The sequence below is a fragment of the Terrapene carolina genome, unplaced genomic scaffold (assembly GCF_002925995.2).
Source record: "Terrapene carolina triunguis isolate 2854851 unplaced genomic scaffold, T_m_triunguis-2.0 Scaffold33911, whole genome shotgun sequence".
Classification (NCBI taxonomy): domain Eukaryota; kingdom Metazoa; phylum Chordata; order Testudines; family Emydidae; genus Terrapene; species Terrapene triunguis.
The window spans coordinates 11,047,325-11,067,496 of NW_020698262.1; the positions used below are offsets into that span (position 1 = coordinate 11,047,325).

The 20,172-nt window shown below is 41.5% G+C and overlaps 2 protein-coding genes across 2 annotated transcripts in view; one reads left to right on the forward strand and one right to left on the reverse strand.

Moving 5' to 3' along the window:
* LOC112104679 (microtubule-associated proteins 1A/1B light chain 3B) overlaps positions 1-9,503 on the forward strand; it is a 20,801-nt gene extending 11,298 nt beyond the window's left edge. Inside the window, exons 2-3 of the mRNA XM_026663721.2 lie at positions 1,435-1,541; positions 7,462-9,503. Coding sequence (XP_026519506.2) covers positions 1,435-1,541; positions 7,462-7,636 — 282 coding nt within the window. The 3' untranslated portion in view covers positions 7,637-9,503. The remainder of the gene's footprint in view (positions 1-1,434; positions 1,542-7,461) is intronic.
* Positions 9,504-14,639: 5,136 nt separating this feature from the next.
* Positions 14,640-20,172, reverse strand: part of LOC113409593 (zinc finger CCHC domain-containing protein 14-like) — an 85,695-nt gene continuing 80,162 nt past the window's right edge. Inside the window, exons 10-13 of the mRNA XM_026663705.1 lie at positions 19,981-20,108; positions 19,366-19,506; positions 17,837-19,279; positions 14,640-14,835 (exon numbers count right to left, since the gene is read on the reverse strand). Coding sequence (XP_026519490.1) covers positions 14,780-14,835; positions 17,837-19,279; positions 19,366-19,506; positions 19,981-20,108 — 1,768 coding nt within the window. The 3' untranslated portion in view covers positions 14,640-14,779. The remainder of the gene's footprint in view (positions 14,836-17,836; positions 19,280-19,365; positions 19,507-19,980; positions 20,109-20,172) is intronic.

The following is a 20,172-nucleotide window of genomic DNA, read 5'->3' on the forward strand; positions in this document are numbered from 1 at the left end:
AATTGTAACAGAACACCTCAGACTGAGTCCAGTGAGAGTCCTAGGTGCAGCTCTTTAGATGCAAAAACGGAAGACCTGTTTTTCTAATAGAAGAGTACTCAGTAACTCCTGTCAGGAGTGTAACCCTAAAGAACAAGGGCTAAATTATGCTTTGATTTGAATTACATCTAAGAATCCATGCTGCCAAAATATGCCAATGCCTATCTTCTTAAAAAAAAACAAACAAAAAAAACCCCCCAAACAAAAAACCCTTCTATCTAGCAAAAAGAACAGGAGTACTAGTGGCACGGCTGCTACTCTGAAACCTTCTATCTAGAGCTTTCTGGTGCCTGGTGGGAGTGCTTCTTCTGAAAGCCTGACTCCTACTCCTGAGCCACCCACTTGCATTCTGTCTACACAGGAAAGGTGACCCATAGCTGGGAGCATCTGTTAGCCACAGGTCCTGCCAACTCCATCTCACTTTGGCTGATGGTCCAAACTGCCTCTCTAAACTAGACTTAGTCTTTATTTTTTGACTCTTACTGCTATGGATGCAGCTCCATCAGTGGTGGCAGAGCTACCATGTTCTCTAGACTTGCTCAGTAGTAACTCAGGTGAGTCAGGACTCCTGTCCAGGCTACCGTACGGGTGGTAAATTCTGAGTTCCATTGTATGGGTAGCCTTGATCTTGCCTTTAAAAGACCGCCATCCTAGTTTAAAATCAAAAGGAAGCTATGCCAGCAAAGATAAAGTGGTGCTAATAATTATTTTTTAATTTACCATTCTTTGCTTGAAAATTGCCTTTCCTCCCTGTCATGGTGTAAAATGATCTTTAGGGGGTGTTAGTAAAGTGTGGGAGGCACCTCATTTCTCTGAAAGCAACAGCAGTGATTTAATTAGGGTATAACTTAGTTTGAGGTCTTTGCTCTCAGCTGTTTCCCAGTGCTGAAAACTGATGACATAGCCAGTTAAAATTCTTCTACCAAGTGGTTTAAAAACAAACAAAAAAATTCCCCACTTTCCACTGTTCTTGCACTTTACTAGAAAATAGCCCAGAAGACTGTTATACAACAGAGCTGGTTTACCACTTAAAACAAAATGGAAACAGAAATAGCTTGTGTGGATAACTATTCCTGCACTGCATTGATTTCGCTATAACCAGACTAGTTCCATTCTTCCTTCTGATTGAGCAAAGGTCCTCTCTGCCACTAGACAAGAAAAATACTAACATAACAAGACCTATGTTTAAACGTGTGAACAGAGTAGAAGGGACTGAACAGGAACGTAATTATCTACAATTAGGCTATGGTGGAACTGCCCCACCTAAAGTAAAACAGCTACTGACTGACACAGTTCTTCAGTATGTTCTACTCTTGAATGTTTAGTTATAAAATAAGCAGAGACAAGCCCCTGCACTGCCTTATAACTGCTACTTCAGAGCTTTTTTCCTTCCAGGTGATAATTGAAAGATACAAGGGTGAGAAGCAGCTTCCAGTTCTGGATAAAACTAAGTTCCTGGTACCAGATCATGTCAACATGAGCGAACTAATCAAAATTATCAGGTATGTTAAGGGTTGAGTACATGGTGGATCAAAATAAAGTCATAGTTCAGTGTTCATCTGCTAGCTAGTGAATGCTTTGGATAACTGTGATAGGACAATGACCTCAAGCTTGCCCCCTTGTGGCACAGCATGGCCCTGCTGTCCTCTCTCTCCTGCTTTGGGTCTTTCAGTCACTTACTCAACCCCGGGGAGGGAGGACAGGATGTCCCAGTTTTTTTCGGGGGGGGGGGGGGGGGGGGGGGCAAGAGTTAAGATCCCACAACCCTCTCTCCACCACCCCACCCATTTGTACACTGAAGTCCAACCCTTCAGCCCTGGGGTTAATGCCAACAAGTATGTTCGCTCAACTTCAGGAGTCCCTAGCATGTCTCCTGGAGCTGGATTAGCATGCAGAATAAAGTCAAGTACATCTGATAAGGCATCCACAGCTCTCCCCTTGGAGTAGGGTTACAATTCAAGCCAGCTGTAGCCCTTGTCAGCTTCTCAGATAGTCTCTTTTTACTTACTGCTTTCATTTGTCCACTTGGCAAGGTTAAAAGGTCATCCTCCTCCTAGAGTTTTGGGTAGTTCTTCTTTCTAGCACTACTTCCCTCCAACTGAGCGCTGGTAGCCTTTTATCAGGCCTAGGCACTCATTAATTAACTGCCTAGGTGATGTTAATTAACTGCTTACAGGTGTGCTGAGATGGCTGGTTCCAATAGTGTTGTCAAGGAGAAAGGAGGGTAAACAGAGTTTACCCCTTTCATACTTGAGGAAAAAGGAGTTTATGTTAGTTTACCCACTTATTTTTCCCCCTACTACGTTACTAGCTTCTTCTCCTTGAAGTCTGTAATGAGCAGACTGGGCCCAGGCTCCACGTTAAGGGGCCAACCACCTGTGACACCCTTTAAACAAACTATACAGTTTTTTTGTACCAGTATAACTATTAGTTAGGGGTGTAAATTTTTTATCCAAATTGCTATACCAGTACAACCGCTGGTGAAGATGCAGTTTTACCAGTATGGTTTCCCTTTTGCATTTGAGAATATAACTATACTGCCATAAAGCATCTCTCTACCGCTATCGCTGCATCCAGACTAGGGGGCCAAAGCACTTTAAGTATGTTGGGTCTAACTAAAGCAGCGCAACTTGTGTGTGGACAAGCCCTAAGTGAAAATGTTGAATTCCATAATACAGATTCATAAACCGTGGTGGTTTGATCCATGCTTCTTACTGAGACTGTGGCTGAGTATTGTAATACTTTTGCTTTGCGTTGCTTCAGAGGAAAGTCAAAGGTGAAGTTAGAAGAAAAAAAAATACCTTAATATGTTACATTGTATCATAAGGTATTACTATGCAGCAGAGGAGATCCATGTACAGTTCCCTATCTTAAAGCAGGGAATATTTGATTAGAGGTAATAAGTAGTCATCAGTGTTGGGTATCATTCACCATTTGAGTTTAGTTTGTTGCTTCACTAATGTTCTAAAGCAGTAGTTCTCAAACCTTAGCAACCCGAGGACCCCCATTTTAAATCTTTTCGGGGCACCCCCAAGCTCCCTCGCTCAGCTCCCACCCCACCCCTTCCCGCTCCCTGCTCGCTCCACCCTCCCTCTGTCGCTTGCTCTCCCCCATCCTCACTCACTTTCACCAGGCTGGGGCAGGGGATTGGGTTGGGGTAAGGGAGGGGTGCAGGCTCTGGCCAGGCAGTGCTTACCTCGGGCAGCTCCCGAAAACGACCGACACATCTCTCTGGCAGCGGCTTCTAGGTGGGGCGGGGGTCACTGCGCACTGCCCCTGCATCTCCCATTGGCCACAGTTTCCAGCCAATGGGAGCTGCAGAGTCGGCTCTTGGGGCGGGGGCAGTGCGCAGAGACCCCCGGTTTCTCTCCCTAACCTCCCTCTTCCCCCCCTCCCCCGGATGTGCCGGCCGCTTCTGGGAGCGGCACAGAGCCAAGGCAGGCAGGGAGCCTGCCTTAGCCCCGCTGTGCTGCCTGACTTTTAGCACCTAAAAGCTTCCAGTTTGGCTTCAGTAGCCTCCAGGAGATAGAGGGAGGGGGAGGAGTTGAGGGAGGTGGAGTAATAGATCAGCAGGACCAGCGAACCCCCTGGAGTACTGTTGGTGACCCCTGGGGTCCATGGACCCCTGTTTGAGAAATACTGTTCTAAAGAATAGAGTGGCTGTTTCTCTGGCTGAACTGTAGATGTGAGCTACTTCTTTTAGAGTTGTCTTTGGGACAAATAGTAAAATAGAGACCCTCCCCATATGTCACTGTAAAAATCCCCCTTATGGGATTGTTAATGTCTTAGCCTAATCCAGATTCTTACATAAGAACTACTAAAAGTGGGAACTGACTTCAGAATTAGGGGCCCAAAGTATTTTGGAGCAGTTTAAAAGACTTTTTAATTAAGATCATACTTTAGCAGTAGGACTTGTCTACACAGAGACACACAGGACAACTTAATCCAAAATAACACTTAACTAATCTATTTTACATTCACACCTAAAGTGTATTAAATCCCTGTGTGGATTCAGAATTAAGATGGCTTTAATTTGATTTCTCTTTATTCACTTCCAAATGGAGGTAGACCAATATAGAAGTGAATTAAGAAAAACCAAAATAACTTCTGTATTGGTTTACTTTAATTCAGTTTGGAAGTGAATTAAGAGAAAACAAATTAAAGCCACCTTAATTCTAAATAAGAGCATCCACACATGGATTTAAGGCTGTTTAACTAATCCATTTTAAATTCACACACAGTTAATTTAGATTAATTTTCTTGTGTCCTTGAGTAGACAAGGCCTTAGCTGAAAGGTCTTCCTGCTACTCAGTCTTTTTGTCCATTTTTGTGCTGGACTTCAGTGCCCATAATTGACTTTGTACAATTGGTCTTGGTCTTACCCATGCGCTTTTGCACATACCAAACTGTAGCCACTCTGCGGGAACGTCGTCCTGTGCTGTCTATTGGCTACTACATTCAGTAAACCTTTTGTACCCTGAGTGGTTAGAATCTGAGCTCAAGCTGGCTCTTCTTTTAGCTACAGCACAGTAGAGCAAAGGAATCTTCTGTTGAGAGCTCTGCAGCTGCTAGAGCCAAGAGCAGAGCTGGCAGGAAGCAGCTCTGGCCTCAGCGACGTAGAGCAGCAGAACGAATATTTATGTGCTGCTGCCTGCTGTGGAAGGCAGTCTGACTCCTCAGCGCCATCCTCCTGCAGGAACAGAATGACAACCCATTAATTCCTTTTCAAGCTCCCCATTTCTCCTCCCTTTAGTCCTGCATGGATCTGCTCCAGTGCAGAAGGCTGTGTACTCCAAAGCCCAGAGTCTTAAGAATAAGCACGTTTTTCTTGCTTCAGTCCTCATGTTTATGGGCAAAGCTATGGGTTTTTTTCCACAGAAAATTGTAATGCACGTCACGGCAGAGGTGTGGGGGAAAACGAGGATATGTCACAAAGGGTGGGGAGGGGCTGGAGAGTGAGCTAACTCTGCAGCAGTGGTTCCTGTCCCACAAGGCTGAGCCTGGCTCCACACTCCAGGCATTGCAATGGAGGCAGAGGACCAAATTTGATTGGCATTGGAGCGCTGGATGCATCAAACCTGAGCAGCGCTGCAACCATGTATGCCAGGTTGTAACACCTGGAGGCCACAGGAGCTGCAGGGGGCACAGACTTATTCAGATTCACAATGACCATGAACACTGATCTTTGTGCCAAAATCTTAGCCTTACTGATGGTTCCACAGAAGGCTGTTTGGGCCCCTCCTCTGTACCCTTGTAAAGGCCAACTTGTTTAAAAATGTCAGGGTGCTTTCCAGGGAATATGAAATGAAAAGCTCCTAAGGTTAGGCTGAGCCTGGATTCTCCAAGTGCTTGTAAAAGTCATAATTCCATCCTTCATTCTGTCGGTGGCTAACCTGGCTTTCCTATTCCACAGCTTTGAAGGCTCTAGGGCCTGACTTTTCCAAACTGCGCATGCAGATAAACAGTTCTAATCTCATGCTTGCAGATACGTGATTTCAGTAAATGAGCAATTTCTACACTTTTGGATTTTTACCAACTACAATAAGAACCCCTGGCAACTGCCTTGAGCACTCTTGACAATCTTTAAAAATATACTAAACTGATCTTCAGTTCCCGCTATCAAATGGATAATCAAAGGACAACAAATACAATAGAAGCTAACAGTACACAGTGCCAGGGGGTTTACCCCATCAGCTCTCTGAAAACACCTGTCTCCCCACAGGCAAGGGGCAAGGTGGGCCTTAGCGTGCACATTGAAGACATGATAAGGAAGTGAGTTCCAAAGGTCTAGGGCCCTAATGGAGAACACCCTGCCAGCTACCCATGGGGGTTCAGGTCAGGTCATTGCATGAATCTGGGCCTCAGTTTCATACCATTACAGTGAGAGGTTCCTTAACTAAGCCTAAATACAAAAGTCTTTTGGGCCTTGTCTACATAGAACATTGTGGTTCTTTTGGTATAATTATAGTTATTCTGTAACCTCTATGTAGACACTTCCGAGTGTCAGAGTGCCGCTTTTCAGTTTAGTTTAACCCCCTTCCTAAGTGACAAGCTAAGCTGAAAATGGCACTTTTATACTGGAATAAGTGTCTACACAGGCAGGTTTGTAGCAGTATAACTATGCTGTTATAACCCCACTGGTGTACCTGGCAAACTTTCCCATGTAGGCCCTGTACAAGAGACTACGGGCAGGTCTACACTACGGCAGGGATCGACACTCTAAGATCGATCCACCGGCGGTCGATTTAGCGGGTCTAGTAAAGACCCGCCAAATCGACTGCAGATTGCTCTCCAGCCGACCCATGTACTCTACCCCCGACAAGAAGAGTAAGATAAGTCGACAGGAGATTTTCTCCCGTTGACCCCCCACGGCATAGACCCCGCTGTAACTCTACATAAGGTATGTGGACTGTAGCTGGAGTTGCGTAGTGTGGGTTGACTTATCGCGGTAGTGTAGACATAGCCTCAGCCTCTATTTCAGGGTTTGTCTACATGGTGTGTTAGTGCAAAACACCTTGGATGTAAGTTCTCTGGCACACTAACAGTGCTAGCACACACTGACTGTTTCTGGCATGCCTGATGTGTAGTGCTGCTTACAAGATTACGTTATGCTCACTAGGAAATTTTTAGTGCATGCCAGTAGGTCTGCAAGGACAGTTAGTGTTACTCCTGGGGGAATTCTGCGCTAAAAAATTCAGCACACAATATTCGAAAGTACAATATGCAGAATTTGTCAAAGTAACACAATAATATAATGCCAGTTACAATTATTTTGGTAATTTATTTCAAAATATCTGTTAGCAAGTATGTCTGTAACAATACAGACAAAAAAAAAGTTCTGGTAATTTTTTATTGATAAATTCCTTACTAGGCATATTAATACAGAACTTTGTGTAATTCATTTAAATTACAATGTATTTCCGGTCAGAAGCAGTGCAAAGGCTTTGGGGAGTCGAGTACCAGAACAGCTGAGTGAGAGGGAAGGAGCCTAGGCGTGAATCTGGAGGGTTTTGGATGTGGGTGGGAAGGTTTGCACTGGGCATAGCATTTTGAATTTTCCCACATAAAATACATTTTGTCTAAGTGCTGCAATTTTGCCTTTTGCCCACCAGAGGCCTCTGTGGCGCCTGAACAGTGGCATGAATGCAGCTGGCTGTTCCGGCACCACAGTAGTCTCTGATGGGTAAAAGGCAGAACTGCAGCAAAATGTGTTTTATGCGGGAAAATACCAATTTTTTTATGCAAGACAGATGATTTCTGTGTGTCCGTGGATGCACAGAATTCCCACAGGCGTATAGTGTGCACCAGCACGTCGCTCACTAACACAGCAAGTGGACATGTCCGAAATGAGCCTTTGTTAGACAATACTGGGGTAACACACAGTTCCATTACCATGGCACTTTCCTCCTCTTTCTTTAACAGACGCCGCCTGCAGCTGAATTCCACTCAGGCTTTCTTCTTACTGGTGAATGGACACAGCATGGTGAGCGTGTCAACCCCCATATCAGAGGTGTATGAAAGCGAAAAGGATGAAGATGGATTCCTGTACATGGTATATGCCTCTCAGGAAACTTTTGGAGTCCAATCTTCTGTGTAAACCATTCAAGTGGCTTCTAGCCTAGGATTTTGGTTTTACCTTCTACCCCCTATCCCCACCCCAGGAAAAAGAAAGGGATGTCACCTCTCAGTACCTTAGCATAGTCTTGCTTTAGCAGGTGTCCTCCTCTTACTTTGCCTTGTTTGTGAATATTAAACAGCTGAGTGCCAGTACAGACCAGCATAGATCTAGCTTTGAAAACCTGCTGTCATATTTCACATAGGCACACTTGTTTTAAGTCTCTGGACTTCCTGAATGGAACCATACCTTGCACATTCAGATTGCCAGCACAAGAAACACTTGACTGACTTCAGTGACACAGGAACTGGCACCAGTTTCCAGTAGTGAACAAAAGTGTTTGTGTGACATCTTTCTGTTAATTCCTCTTACTGTTCCTAGAAAGTGCTCCTTTTCAGGGAAAGGCTTCCGTTTTCCACCATGGAGCAAACATGTAAGGCTCTAAAGTGCAAGTTTGTGCATATTAAATCTTTAGTCCAACTACGGAATCATTTGCCTCAGTATTTGCAGAAAGTCAGGGCAAGTGGTGGTGGGGGAATAGTTTCATAGTACTGCTACTGCATAAGATAAGATGCCAGATTCCTGGACATTATTCATACCAAACCCCACAGCTTTATTCTAATTGTAGCAAGTATATATTTTAAGATGATTCCAGGTTAGCTCCTGGACAGTTAGCATTAAGAGAAACTTCAATCTATTATGAATCTTCACTGCTTTCTGGTTTCACTGACACAAATGGCTGCTCCATGTGAGCTTTCAGTGGATAGTCCCTCCTACCCTGAGGGGCTGCTTTTCCAGAGCATAATGGGGTTTTTTGGTTAAAAGAAATTATTTCCATAAACGTGACTGGGTGATAGATGCAGCCACTAAAAATGGGTAATGCCCCCATAGTGATCTTGGTCTTTAAAATCTTTAGTTTTACTCCATGCACCATTCTGCCTAATTTGTTCTTTATTGCTGCTCCCTATATTCAGCAAAGCAGTTGTATATGAACTCTTCAGGGCTGAAAGTCAAACTGCTTTGTTTATACACAGTTCTACTGAAAACGTTGGATTCAAACATGAATCGAAATTGTCTGTCAGTTGTTTGTTCATGTCATAACTGATGGGGGAAGTGCTTTATAAAATCATTTCACATTCAGGAGTTGATGTTTTAAAGTTCTGAGGAACAACTTCTATCACTGAAGCCCACTGCGTGGAGTTTAAAAATGTGGTGTTACTATGATGATGAATCCCATGCAGAGGGTTCCAAGTAGGATCAGTGTCCTGCCTTTAGAGTTGTTGTTGTAAAGTTAAGTATCGCAGGCTGAGATTTACCCTTGTATATCATGTGTATGAATTAATTACATCTGTTAGTGGGAGTTAACTTACTACCAGGAAGAAGGGGAGGAGCGAAGCAATACTACTGCATCTTGGCACTCGGTACAACATCAAGGTGTACAATTTGTACCTACAGCTTTCTGCATGCATCTTGTTCACAAGACTTATTTAATTTTTAAATGTTCATTGTTTTTTACTTAATGTAAACTTTAAAAGCAGCTTGTCCTATGTTTAGTTTTTTGTGTAAAACCATCCTGTTAACTCATGACAGCCATTGTTGTAATTACTGTGTGATCAATGACTGATTCCTGTACAAATGTTGCTTTTTTTTTTTTTTAATTAATACAGTGCTGATATGACTCAATCACAGCTTGAGTGGTAATTTAGAGACTGCTTTCTTCTCATTTTAATGCAACAGCCATTCCTAGAGAAGGGCAAACAGATGTGTCAAGGGCCACTGTATGATTCCAGTACCCAGAGTTGAATGATAGGTTTGTCTGTCAGTAGATCCCAGTGTGGCTTAGCAATCTATGATGATGCTTAGGACTGTGAACAACCATATTAAAATAACTCTGTAGAATGGAGGAGCCCTGTCACAAAAGAAAGGGAGAAGTTAGAAATAGGAGAGGCTTGCAGGGGGCCAGCATAAGGCAGTCCCATTGCAATTTAGTTGTTAGTGGGGAAGGATGCATTATGTTTTCCATAGCAAAGACACAATGAACTTACCCACACAAAACCATACTAATAAAATAGCTTGAATATTTTCTGCATGGAAAACAGCTATTCCCATCTCATCCAAGATTTTAATTAAAACTTCCCTCTAGCTTTTTATCCCAAGGCTAACTTGTTATAATCTGCAACATGATTTACTGTTTATCTTTTTTTCTGAGTTTACAGTAACAGATAAGTTTAAAGAAATCTCATGTTTTTAATTTGGGGTTAGATTCTACACCCCTTACTCCATCAGTAGTCCCCACTGACTTTACTGGGACTGTGACTAGTAAGGTACTACAACAGGCATAAGGGTGGCAGAATCTAGCCCTTCAGTAATTTAATAAACAATTCAGACGCAAGTGTATGAACAGGTATTGAGACTTAACTAGGGTTTCAAAGGCATGGATCTAGCAAGAAAGCAACAAGCAGACAGCAGTTTCTGTGTAGCTTACAGTACAAAATGCCATTCTTCCAAAACAGTGTTTTAATACTGGTTTTAAGGGCTAAGGCTGTGTTCAGCAGTTCCACTTGTCTTTCACCAGTAATTCTTTAAGTCATAGCTTGGTCCTAGTTTATAAACATTACAGAACCCCCTGCTCATTAGCCCAACAGTCAGTCTGCTGCAGTGAGTGAAGTGTCAAGTTGTGGACAGCAGTACCTTGCAGAGTTGTCCTTGACTAAGGCAAAGTTTGTCCCTCAAATTTTAATTATTAGAGAATAGCAGTTGCATAGACACACAAACAATGTAAGGTCTATCTGATTCATTGGCAGATGAGTGTAGTTAGACTGAGGGTGTCTTTAACTGTAAAGTTGTTTTGAATGAATTTCTAAAATAGTTCTCAACTTACGTTGGGAGAAAACGAAAAGGGAGAAAGCCTTTTAAAAGCACGTAAGGACTTGAACTTTTTTTTTTTATTTTCCATACATTAAATTTACTTAGATAAAAACATTCTAAAAATGTACAATTTTACCTTTAACAAAGTATAATAAAACATAAAAATTCCAATACCAGAATACTTGACATTTACAATTCAAAATCAAATTAGCTGAATATTAAATATTTACAAAACTATTTTAAAAATATTTATAAAGTTACATGCACAATTTTTAATACTAGAATTGACTGAAATAAGGAAAATGGCTCAAATTGGAGTAGGAGTTTCCTTCATTCCTAGTGGAAAAATTATATCCAAGAGAAGCTGTTAAACTACACTTCAAAACATAGGATTTGCTTTGTTTCTGTACCAAAGCATCTTTTACTCGTGTAAGAACTTAAAAAGTCCCAAGAGTTTGTATTGTATTTCCTTAGTATTGTAGTAACTTACCTTTGGCCTCAACCAGCAATATGGTTTTCTAGAATCTTGCAAGTGGTAAGTACATTTACTTCCAACAAAATAGGACCCACTGGATTTACAAAGGAATTCTAGACCACTCCCAGAATCCATGGCTTTAAGTGTAAATGACCTCTGATACATGTTCTGTAGGACTGATGCCATTGTGAAACTGCAAGAACTAATCTATTTTCATTTGGGGGAGTGGGATTAGTGTGGCTTCTCTGCCAAATACCATAAACTAAATTTTAGTGTCAATACTAACAAGCAGTAAACGACATGAAACTCAAGCTGAGGTAACAGTGGTTGGTTTATACTATTTCAGGAAGTCCTTCACATATTTTTCTGGCTGAATTTTTACTGGTCAGGTTTAATACACAGTTTAGGAAGTTTCACATAACATGAAACCTGATATCACTATGGAATCCTATTAATACCTGCTTCCTGATATGAATCTTCCTTGTTGAACCTCCTGACAAATGTTAATGACACACAAACTAACCTCTAATGCTTAATTTCAAATTGGACTGCTACTGTCAGAGGAGTTTGTTGGTAATCCTGGTTTCATTCTCTTCCTAACACTTCCATCACCAATACTTTAAAATCAGAAAGACTATTGTGAAATTGCACTATAGATTCCCTCTGGTAAGAAAGCTTAAAGTTATGACCCTCTTCCACATTCCTATAGTGCTGAGATTAAAAGCAGAGAATGACAAGGAGTTTGTCCCTCTTTTGCATTTTAAAAACTGTCAGTTATTCTAGAGTGCAATCTAGTTTGTGAAGGGCAAAGATATGAATAAAAAAAGCTTAGGCTATGTCTATTTTCCATATTTTGACATACAGAAATGGTATTATGAGCTGGTTCTTTCAGTCACTCTAGACAGACTAATTTGAGAGGAAAGAGATGTGCCTTTTAAAATGGATTATATAATTAAAGTGCTCTGTTTAGGCTCACCAACGTTGGTGGTTCTTGGTACAAACGTAACAGATTACACTAGCAAATCAGAAGCCACGACTCAGGTTGATGATTTAGGGAAAGCTCTATAAACAGTACTGGCTCTTCAAACATCTACATTAAGCTCCACTTCCTTCCATTTACTCAGGCTTTTCTGAGTTTGAATTTGAAATCAGACTTAAAAGGTAATTTTTAAAGATAGTTAAGTGCACATTAATCAGTCTAGGAAATATCAGCCTTAACTTTACAAAAAGGAAACATTCTTGAAGACAAGAATTCTGAATGCAGGAATGAAACCATTTTTGAAGAAGCTAACTGGATAAAAGTTCAGTTTAATAATCCTTGTTACACCCTTTTGATTTGTAGTGAATATTAAACAGACAAGACTATACTTCCCAGCCTTGCCCATGAAACAAAATGCAATTGGTATAAAAAACAAGAATTTTTTTTGCTATTGGTTTTTGCTAGTTTGAGAGACGGCTTTTAGTACTTGCATGTGTGTTGAAATAGTTTAAATACAGTTCAATTTTAAAATATTCTTTTGTTTTAAAAAAGTGAAAAAATGTGGAAGTTTGGCTTTCAGCACATGTTCCAGGCTACTGGAGAGACCATCAAAATCCTGTAGTAAACATTTTAAGCGAAAACTGCAAGTTCCCTTTAACACAATATCGTATGACATTTTTTTTGTACTATTGTTTCAAGCTCATTAAGGCAAAGTAAATTGCATTGTCAGTTCTCATCACGTTAGTGTTGCAGATTTGAAAGTTGCTCATGAGACCATTATATGTAACCACCTCAAGATACAGACATAGCAAACAATTGTTTCAACACTGTCTATAAATACTGTGTAGTGTGAACGGAGCTGAGGATACAGAAGTATGGCGTTTCTTCATTGCATAGAAATAAACAACAGAAATCTTGTTATTTTTGAGAAACCAAATGTTACACAACTTCAGGCTTTGGTTTCCATGACGCCAAAAAACTGTATGACCTCCAAAGAAAAACTGGGACAAGTTTGGTATCTTGCCATCTCATGTTACAATGCCTCTTTATCAATACTAATTTATCATATTGTCCTGGCCTGTTGTTGCTTTCGGGTGAGGCTGACAGTTTTGAGAAAACGGAACTAAAAGATGGCCCAGACATTTAACTTCTAACATTTGCCATTCAAATCTTGACTGACAATTTATTGCATTAGCTACTTAAACCAACACTTCAGTAGCTAATGCCAGATCTACCCTGAGGAGCTTTGCACCCACATAAAAAGTGTCTTGCGCTGGTATGGCTTTCCTTGCTTTCAAACCAGAGCAAGATGCACCAATACAAGTGCTATTTATTCTGGTGTAGAACATCTACCTTCGGGTTTGCACTGGTATAGCTATACTGGTGTAAAAAAATCCCACAAGGTAAACAAGGCCTGAGATATTAAAGTTGCATACTCTAATCTGGAAAACAAGAATCACTTTAAATTTCAGGCCATTTAAAAAAAAAAAAGGACACACCCATTGCAGCGAGTGGAATTCCTTGGGCAAGACAGGACAAGACCTTTTCAATTCAGCAACATGAGCTTTGTTTGGCTTCCTCCTAACTCTTAATTAAACTTGCCAACTCAAAATTATGTACGCTAGGTAGTTAACACCAAAATTAGTAATCTGCAGTCTACTGCCACAAAGGAGGCCGACAGTAAATCCTTCAGAGTCTTTAAAATAATGACGTTTACTACCCTTTACATGTTTGAATTCTACCCCTCTGACTCCTGTAGCAAAAGCCCTGGGGTACAAGTCAGAGTTTCATTACATAAAGTAAAGCAACAGCTTGCTAACTCTGCTGCCAGAGTTTATTTTTAGGATGGTTTAAAATTCATTTACAAAAGCAGAGTAGTAAGGTTTCTGTGAAAGATACCTATATACAGTAACAGGACTTAAAAGGTGTTTCATGTATTACATAAAAAAAACCCTCTTTGTGAAGCCTTTATGGCCCTGGAGTCTCTGGGACTTGGACCCTTGGAAAACTATAAGTTCATTTCACTGCTAGTAACCCACTTCTATCTAGTAATAATGGCGACAGTGAGAGTAAGGTTGTTTCCAGAAGGAATTGAAACTGCCATGTGTGTTCTTTTGGAAGGGAAAGGAGAGAATTATTTAAGATTTTTATTGTGTAGTAAATCGCATAGCCTGCTGGTGCCAAAGTTTAAAGGTTGGAACTTCTTTGCCTCTTGCACTGGTCTCGGAGTGACACTACTGCTAAAAGTGCAGAAGCCTAAATAGTTTTACATTCTTCTGTAGTGCAATCCTTAAAAATCCCAGAGATTAGTGCCTGATTACTTTTGAAAAAAAGTAGCCATTTTACTTAGCCCAGGGTTTCAGAGGCTGGCTGGCACACAGCCGCTCATACCTTCAACCTCCAGCTCTCACTTCAGATCACATTGTAGTAGTTGCCCTGGAGTTATCCTTTTCATTGTAGAAGGTCCAAAGATGGCAACATTCTTCAGCAGAAGTGTGTAGGGTGGTTGGTTGTTTTGCATTTGCAACAGAAAATGTAGTTGGCCAGCTTCACCTGCCATCCACTGCGCATCAATCGCATGATACGTATTAGGCAAGTTCCATCTCCCAAGATCTAAACTTGAATTTTGGCGATCAAAAATGGGTTTGATGCACCCCTAAGCTAGATTTTCTACCTAGTCTAGTAAAGTAAAGCACCTTTGGATTAAAAAACTCATTAAAACTTAACAGCAATGGACTTCTCAGTTTTGTATTTAACATTCCTTATCTCCATGGCTTACAGTGTTCTCTTGGCAGAGAAAGTATCAGTCTGTGGAGTCAAGACTTTCAGCTGGAGGGGCATATTTCAGCCTAAAAGTACCTGTAGAAGAGGGAAAGGGGGAAAGGAAGTCAACAATGCACACCTTTTTTACCAGTTATCTCTCACAGCATTTTAAATATCTGCTTCTTACAGATTATGCAACAGCATTATAAAATGCTATAATTTAAAAAAATATGATTTTTAAAAAATAAACCCATTTAAACTTTATTAAAAAATAACCCATGTTAAGGTCTAAATTTAGTATAATCTATAAAATCATTTAAAATTAAATACTAAATAATGCACTACATGTTTGCTACCTTTGGGCAGGTCTACACTACAAGTGCTACATCGGCACAGCTGCACCATTGTAGCGCATCTGGTGAAGACGCTCTATGCTGACGGGAGAGCGCGCTTCTGTTGACATAATTACTCCATCTCCACGAAAGGCAGAAGCTATGTTGGCGGGAAAGCATCTCCCACCAACATAGCGCCAGTGTGGACAGTGCTTAGGTTGCTGTAACTTGTGTTGCTCAGGGGGGTCTTTTTCACACCCCTGAAAGACGTACGTTAGATTGACTTAAGTGGTAGAGTAGAGCCGCCCTAAGTTTTACAGAAAGTCAAGCCACTGAACTGATGGAAGTCACTGACTAAGCAACAATCTGGTTCTAGGTGAAGTGCTAAGCCAGCTTTTGACAGCAGTAGCCTCAGGCACAGAGAGAATATTTTCATTCATTTCAGTTTATTCAACTAGTTAAGTTCAGTAACTTGTTCATTCAAAGTTAAGAGATCGACTGAAAACTGAAAAAGCAGGAAAACTTGTTTTCTTCTTCCAATATATGAGTAAAAACTAAGTATGAGAGGATGACATCTACTGGTTCAAAAACCTTGAAGACCTCATGCCCAGCAGTAATCAGATACTACTACTTGTTAACAAAAGTTTTAAATGCGCTTTTTTATAAACTTACTTTTCCCTTTATATAATAAAGAATGAATCATTCACAATTACATCAAAATGTAAATAACGAAGCATGTGAATAAATGTATGTTAAACTACATATGCTTAAATAAATGTGTATAGATGTAATGTAGCCTCCTGGTTAACAAAAAAGTGCCAAATGATACCAATCAATGAGAATCAGCTTATCTTTAGGAAAATAACTGAAGTACAAATGCAAAACAAGATTGATGATATTAATCCAAGTTTCCTGCTTGCTGATGTAAATCATGATTAAAATCAGTGATTAAATCATTTTGATTTAAATCAATCCATCCCCTTACACAATAAAAGCAGCAGCCAACCTCACTCTTATGAAGTTGACAGGGAGACGTCTACTGCAGGCAGGAGGAATGGGGAATAAAAACACAGCACAACACAGAATGCTGCTGTGGCTAAGATGCAACTTCGGGGCAGCAGAAGTTTTAAGATATTCAAAACGGCAGTAATTCAGGGCAGTTTTAAAGGAGCTGATAAAATGCAGCTTTAACCTGCATTAAGCAGCACCATTCTAGTTTTTTAGACTGAGCCTGTGTCTATACTACGGACCTTACAGCAGCACAGCTTTACTGCTGCAGCTGCGCTGCTGTACGGTCTCCTGTGTAGCCGTTCTATGCCGATGGGAGAGAGCTCTCCCGCCGTCATAATTAAACCACCCCCAACGAGTGGCGGTAGCTGTTGGCGGGAGAGTGTCTCCTGCCAACAGCGCTGTCCACACTGGTGCTTTGGTTGGTGAAACTTATGACGGTCAGGGGGGTGTTTTTTCCACACCCCTGACCAACAAACTTTTGGTCAGCCAAAGTGCTAATGTAGACAAAGCCTCAGAAGTCTGCTATTGGCCTAGGATTGACTGAGGCAGTGCCACAATTTTCTGATCTGCCACTATCAAAATACTAAGTTCTAGAAACAACACTAATTATTCATATTTTTAGCACGGCTGGAAAACTCTGCCTATTCTCTCTCTCTCTCTCAAAAAAAGGTTAGGTTCTGATGACATTCTCTGCACCATCTAAACACAAAGAAAGACAGTCCCTGCCCCAAAGCACAACCTAAAATATTGTTTGCAGTGCCATAGCCATGTCAGTCCCAGGATATTAGAGAGACAAGGTGGGTGAGGTAAAAGCTTTTATTGGACCAACTTCTGTTGGTGAAAGACAAGTTTTCGAGCGTATCTTTAGGTCACCAGAAAACGAGCTCTATATAAGCTCAAAAGCTGGTCCCTTTCACCCAGAAAAGTTGGTTCAATAAAAGATATTACATTTTAGATTAACAAGGTGGGCAAGGTATCACTTTAGTATCGCTAGTTCTAGCCAAAAGTCTGCATGTCATTCTGGAAAGTTATACTACGCACACTATTATTTTAAACACAGAACTTCAGGAAAAGAGAAGTATGACCTGAACATGCTTTTGGTAAAGTAACAGTTCACTCCCAAATGTGCCCTGTCCTGATCCAAGGATTTAAAATCTCTCTTAGAGGTGCCTTTGCTACAATACTGGAAGATATATGCATGCCATGGAACCCACATTTTCAGTAACCACAAGCCAAGTCCTTCAAGAGGATGCAGACACTTCATTACAGATGTTGCACTCTACTTATGTACTTTTTTAAAAAAAATGTATGAACTTTGAAGATAACCTTCAAAATAAGAAACAGACAACAGCTCAGGGGCCAAATTCACAGACAGTATAAGCAGCCGCAACACTATTTCAATCAGTCAATGGAAGTTCAGCCCTTCCATCCCTCAAAGGGAAATTCTCTCCTATGCAGAGGGCCAACACGAGACTTATAACAGCACTTATGCCCTAAAGCAGGGAACATGGGATACACACAGGAGTCAACTTAATCTTCTTGAATTTAGCCCATAGCGTCTCTCTCTTTTCAAAGACACTGGCTTACAACAGGATATTTTTCTGTAATTAAATGAAAACTTGATATAAAGACAAGGTACCATCATTAGATTTCGGTCACATCCCCACCCATATAGGTAACTCCCATTCAGATCAACACGCAGTTTCGCACACAGACTAAGCAGCCCCACATCAGCACCACCACCAGCTTCTTACCTTGCCGATTGAAATCCATTGGTGGCTGTTTGCAATCCTGAGCTCGGTGACCACTGGCCCCACAGTTGTAACAGGAAAGGTTCCCAATTTTTTTGTGGCTTGAACCATTGCTGTTTCCCATCATTCCTTGTGCCTGATACACCCCTGCTGTTCCTGCCATAAAGTTCTGCATTGGGGGCACTGCAAACGAGGACTGCCCACTCATTACAGAGTCTGGTGTTAAACCACTGTTGTAGGGAGAATGAACCATTGGAAAAGTCGTGCTGCCGTTGTACTGCTGCGTGTTGATGTAGCCATTACTACATAAAGGATTGAAGGGTAGAAATGGAAAGGTAAACATTGAGGAACCTGAAAATGGGTGCTGGAAATAGTTAGCATAACTGACAGTCATACTGCCTGAACCACAGTTCCCACTACACCCACAGGAACTACACACCATACACCCAGGTGGTTGCTGCTGCTGCTGCTGTTGGTGGTGGTGGTGATGATGATTCTGATTTGGTACTGGGATACTCCCTGCAGATCCACTACTACTGCTGCTGCTATAGAAATTGTTCTCAGCAACAGACGAAAGTGTGGGGCTAGAACTGGGGGCAGGACAACTGGGCAAATTTGCCATGTTTGCAAATGATGTGGATGGGTGGCTGCTGGAAGAGGCAGTGTTACTGTTTGCACAGAAGCTGCCTGGCATCGGAGCCACTGGCATACTGCTCATTGCAGAAAAGGCAACTTTGGTGTTGGCTGTATATAGAGCAGTCCGGGGATTGATTATTGCAGGAGAGACACTTATTTGCATATTGCTGGAGCAGGAAGTTTGTCCAGCAGTGGCAGAATCCGTAGGAACAGAAGAAGATACCAGGAGCTTCATGGGTGGACGTGCCATATGGAAGACTGTGCTGGACGTTACAGTGGCAGCAGTACTTGCTTCTGCTATTAATGATGTCTGTTGAGTTGTTTTTATCACTCTGTCCAGAGTTGAAGCATGTACAACTTTGGTTCGAGGACCATAGTTAACAGAAGACGAAGAACTGTTTTCAGGAACTCCTGAAAGTACTTGCAGGGGCTGATGGGGAGACGATGTGGGCATCACATCAACCACTGTATTTCCAAAGCTCTTGTCCATTTTAATGCTGCTTCTAGGTCCAGGTGAAGCTTTATTTCTTTCTTCTAGAGACAAAAGTGAATGCACAGAAGAGGAAAGTAGCTTCACGTCTGTATTTCGCTCTGACTTGTGCATCGCATTTAGCATTCGAATAGGGCTGATGTGGGTGGAGGCTGCTGTCATCATTTGCATTGGCAAGATATGGTGCCCAGAAGGATTGGAGCCTGCATCATTCTGCACTGGTAGAACCTGGGCTGTGGGTCTGGCGGAGCTCGAAGTGAAATGATTTAGTAACATCACTGGCTTCTCCTTTTCTGAACTGTCCAAGTGAATCTCTAAACCTAGAGACAGAAAGATCTATAAATACAGCTGCTTCACTGGACAGGACAGATCAACACAAAAATAAGCTTTGCTTGGTTTTCCTTACGTCTCTCATTCTCCTCAGCACTATCTGAGCTCTCTTCCCTGGTCTGGATCCCCATGGGGCTGGAAGAGGAACTTGAGTACTCAGAAGAACTACCTTCTCGGGGAAGCGGGTGGGCTGGCTGATCCACATCTACACGCAGCTCTAGGGATAAAGTATGCGTGATAAATCAGTTAGAAAATATGAAAACTATTTGCAAAATTTTCATCTAGAAGACAAAAGCCTGGTACAATACTGCAGTTTATGAATGTGTCTCCCGCTATACTCTGACCCTTAATACACAAAGATGCTTCAGGCTAGTGGGGATTCACATTGGCCTGAGGAGCAGGAGTCCAGAAAAGTAATGGTTACTCAACAGCTCAAACAGCTCTTCATATGCAAATCATGGAATGATAATTGTATGTTTGTTTCACTCAAATATCACCAGGAACAAGATTCCTCGTGCAAACAACTAAGTTTTGGAAGAACACGATCACAAAGGACTGACACAAATAAAGCAATTCAGTTTTAATTTGAGGTTGGGGCAGTAAAGCTATGAGCTTGCTGTTGTGCGAGAACATATCCATCCTATACCTTATAGCTTAAGCTGGTGCACTGTTCTTTATATTGCTTACTTACCTGCAGCATGGTTGCCACGAATACTCTGGATAGGCCCTACATGAGTGGTAGGAGGGACCCTTGCCACTCCACTGCTGGTAACTGAAGAAGGTGTTGCTGGATTTAGGCACCGTTTCTCTGATTTTTCTCTACAGTGAATGGGGTGGAGGGGAAAAAACAATTGGTTAAAACCATTTGGTATTTAAACAGATT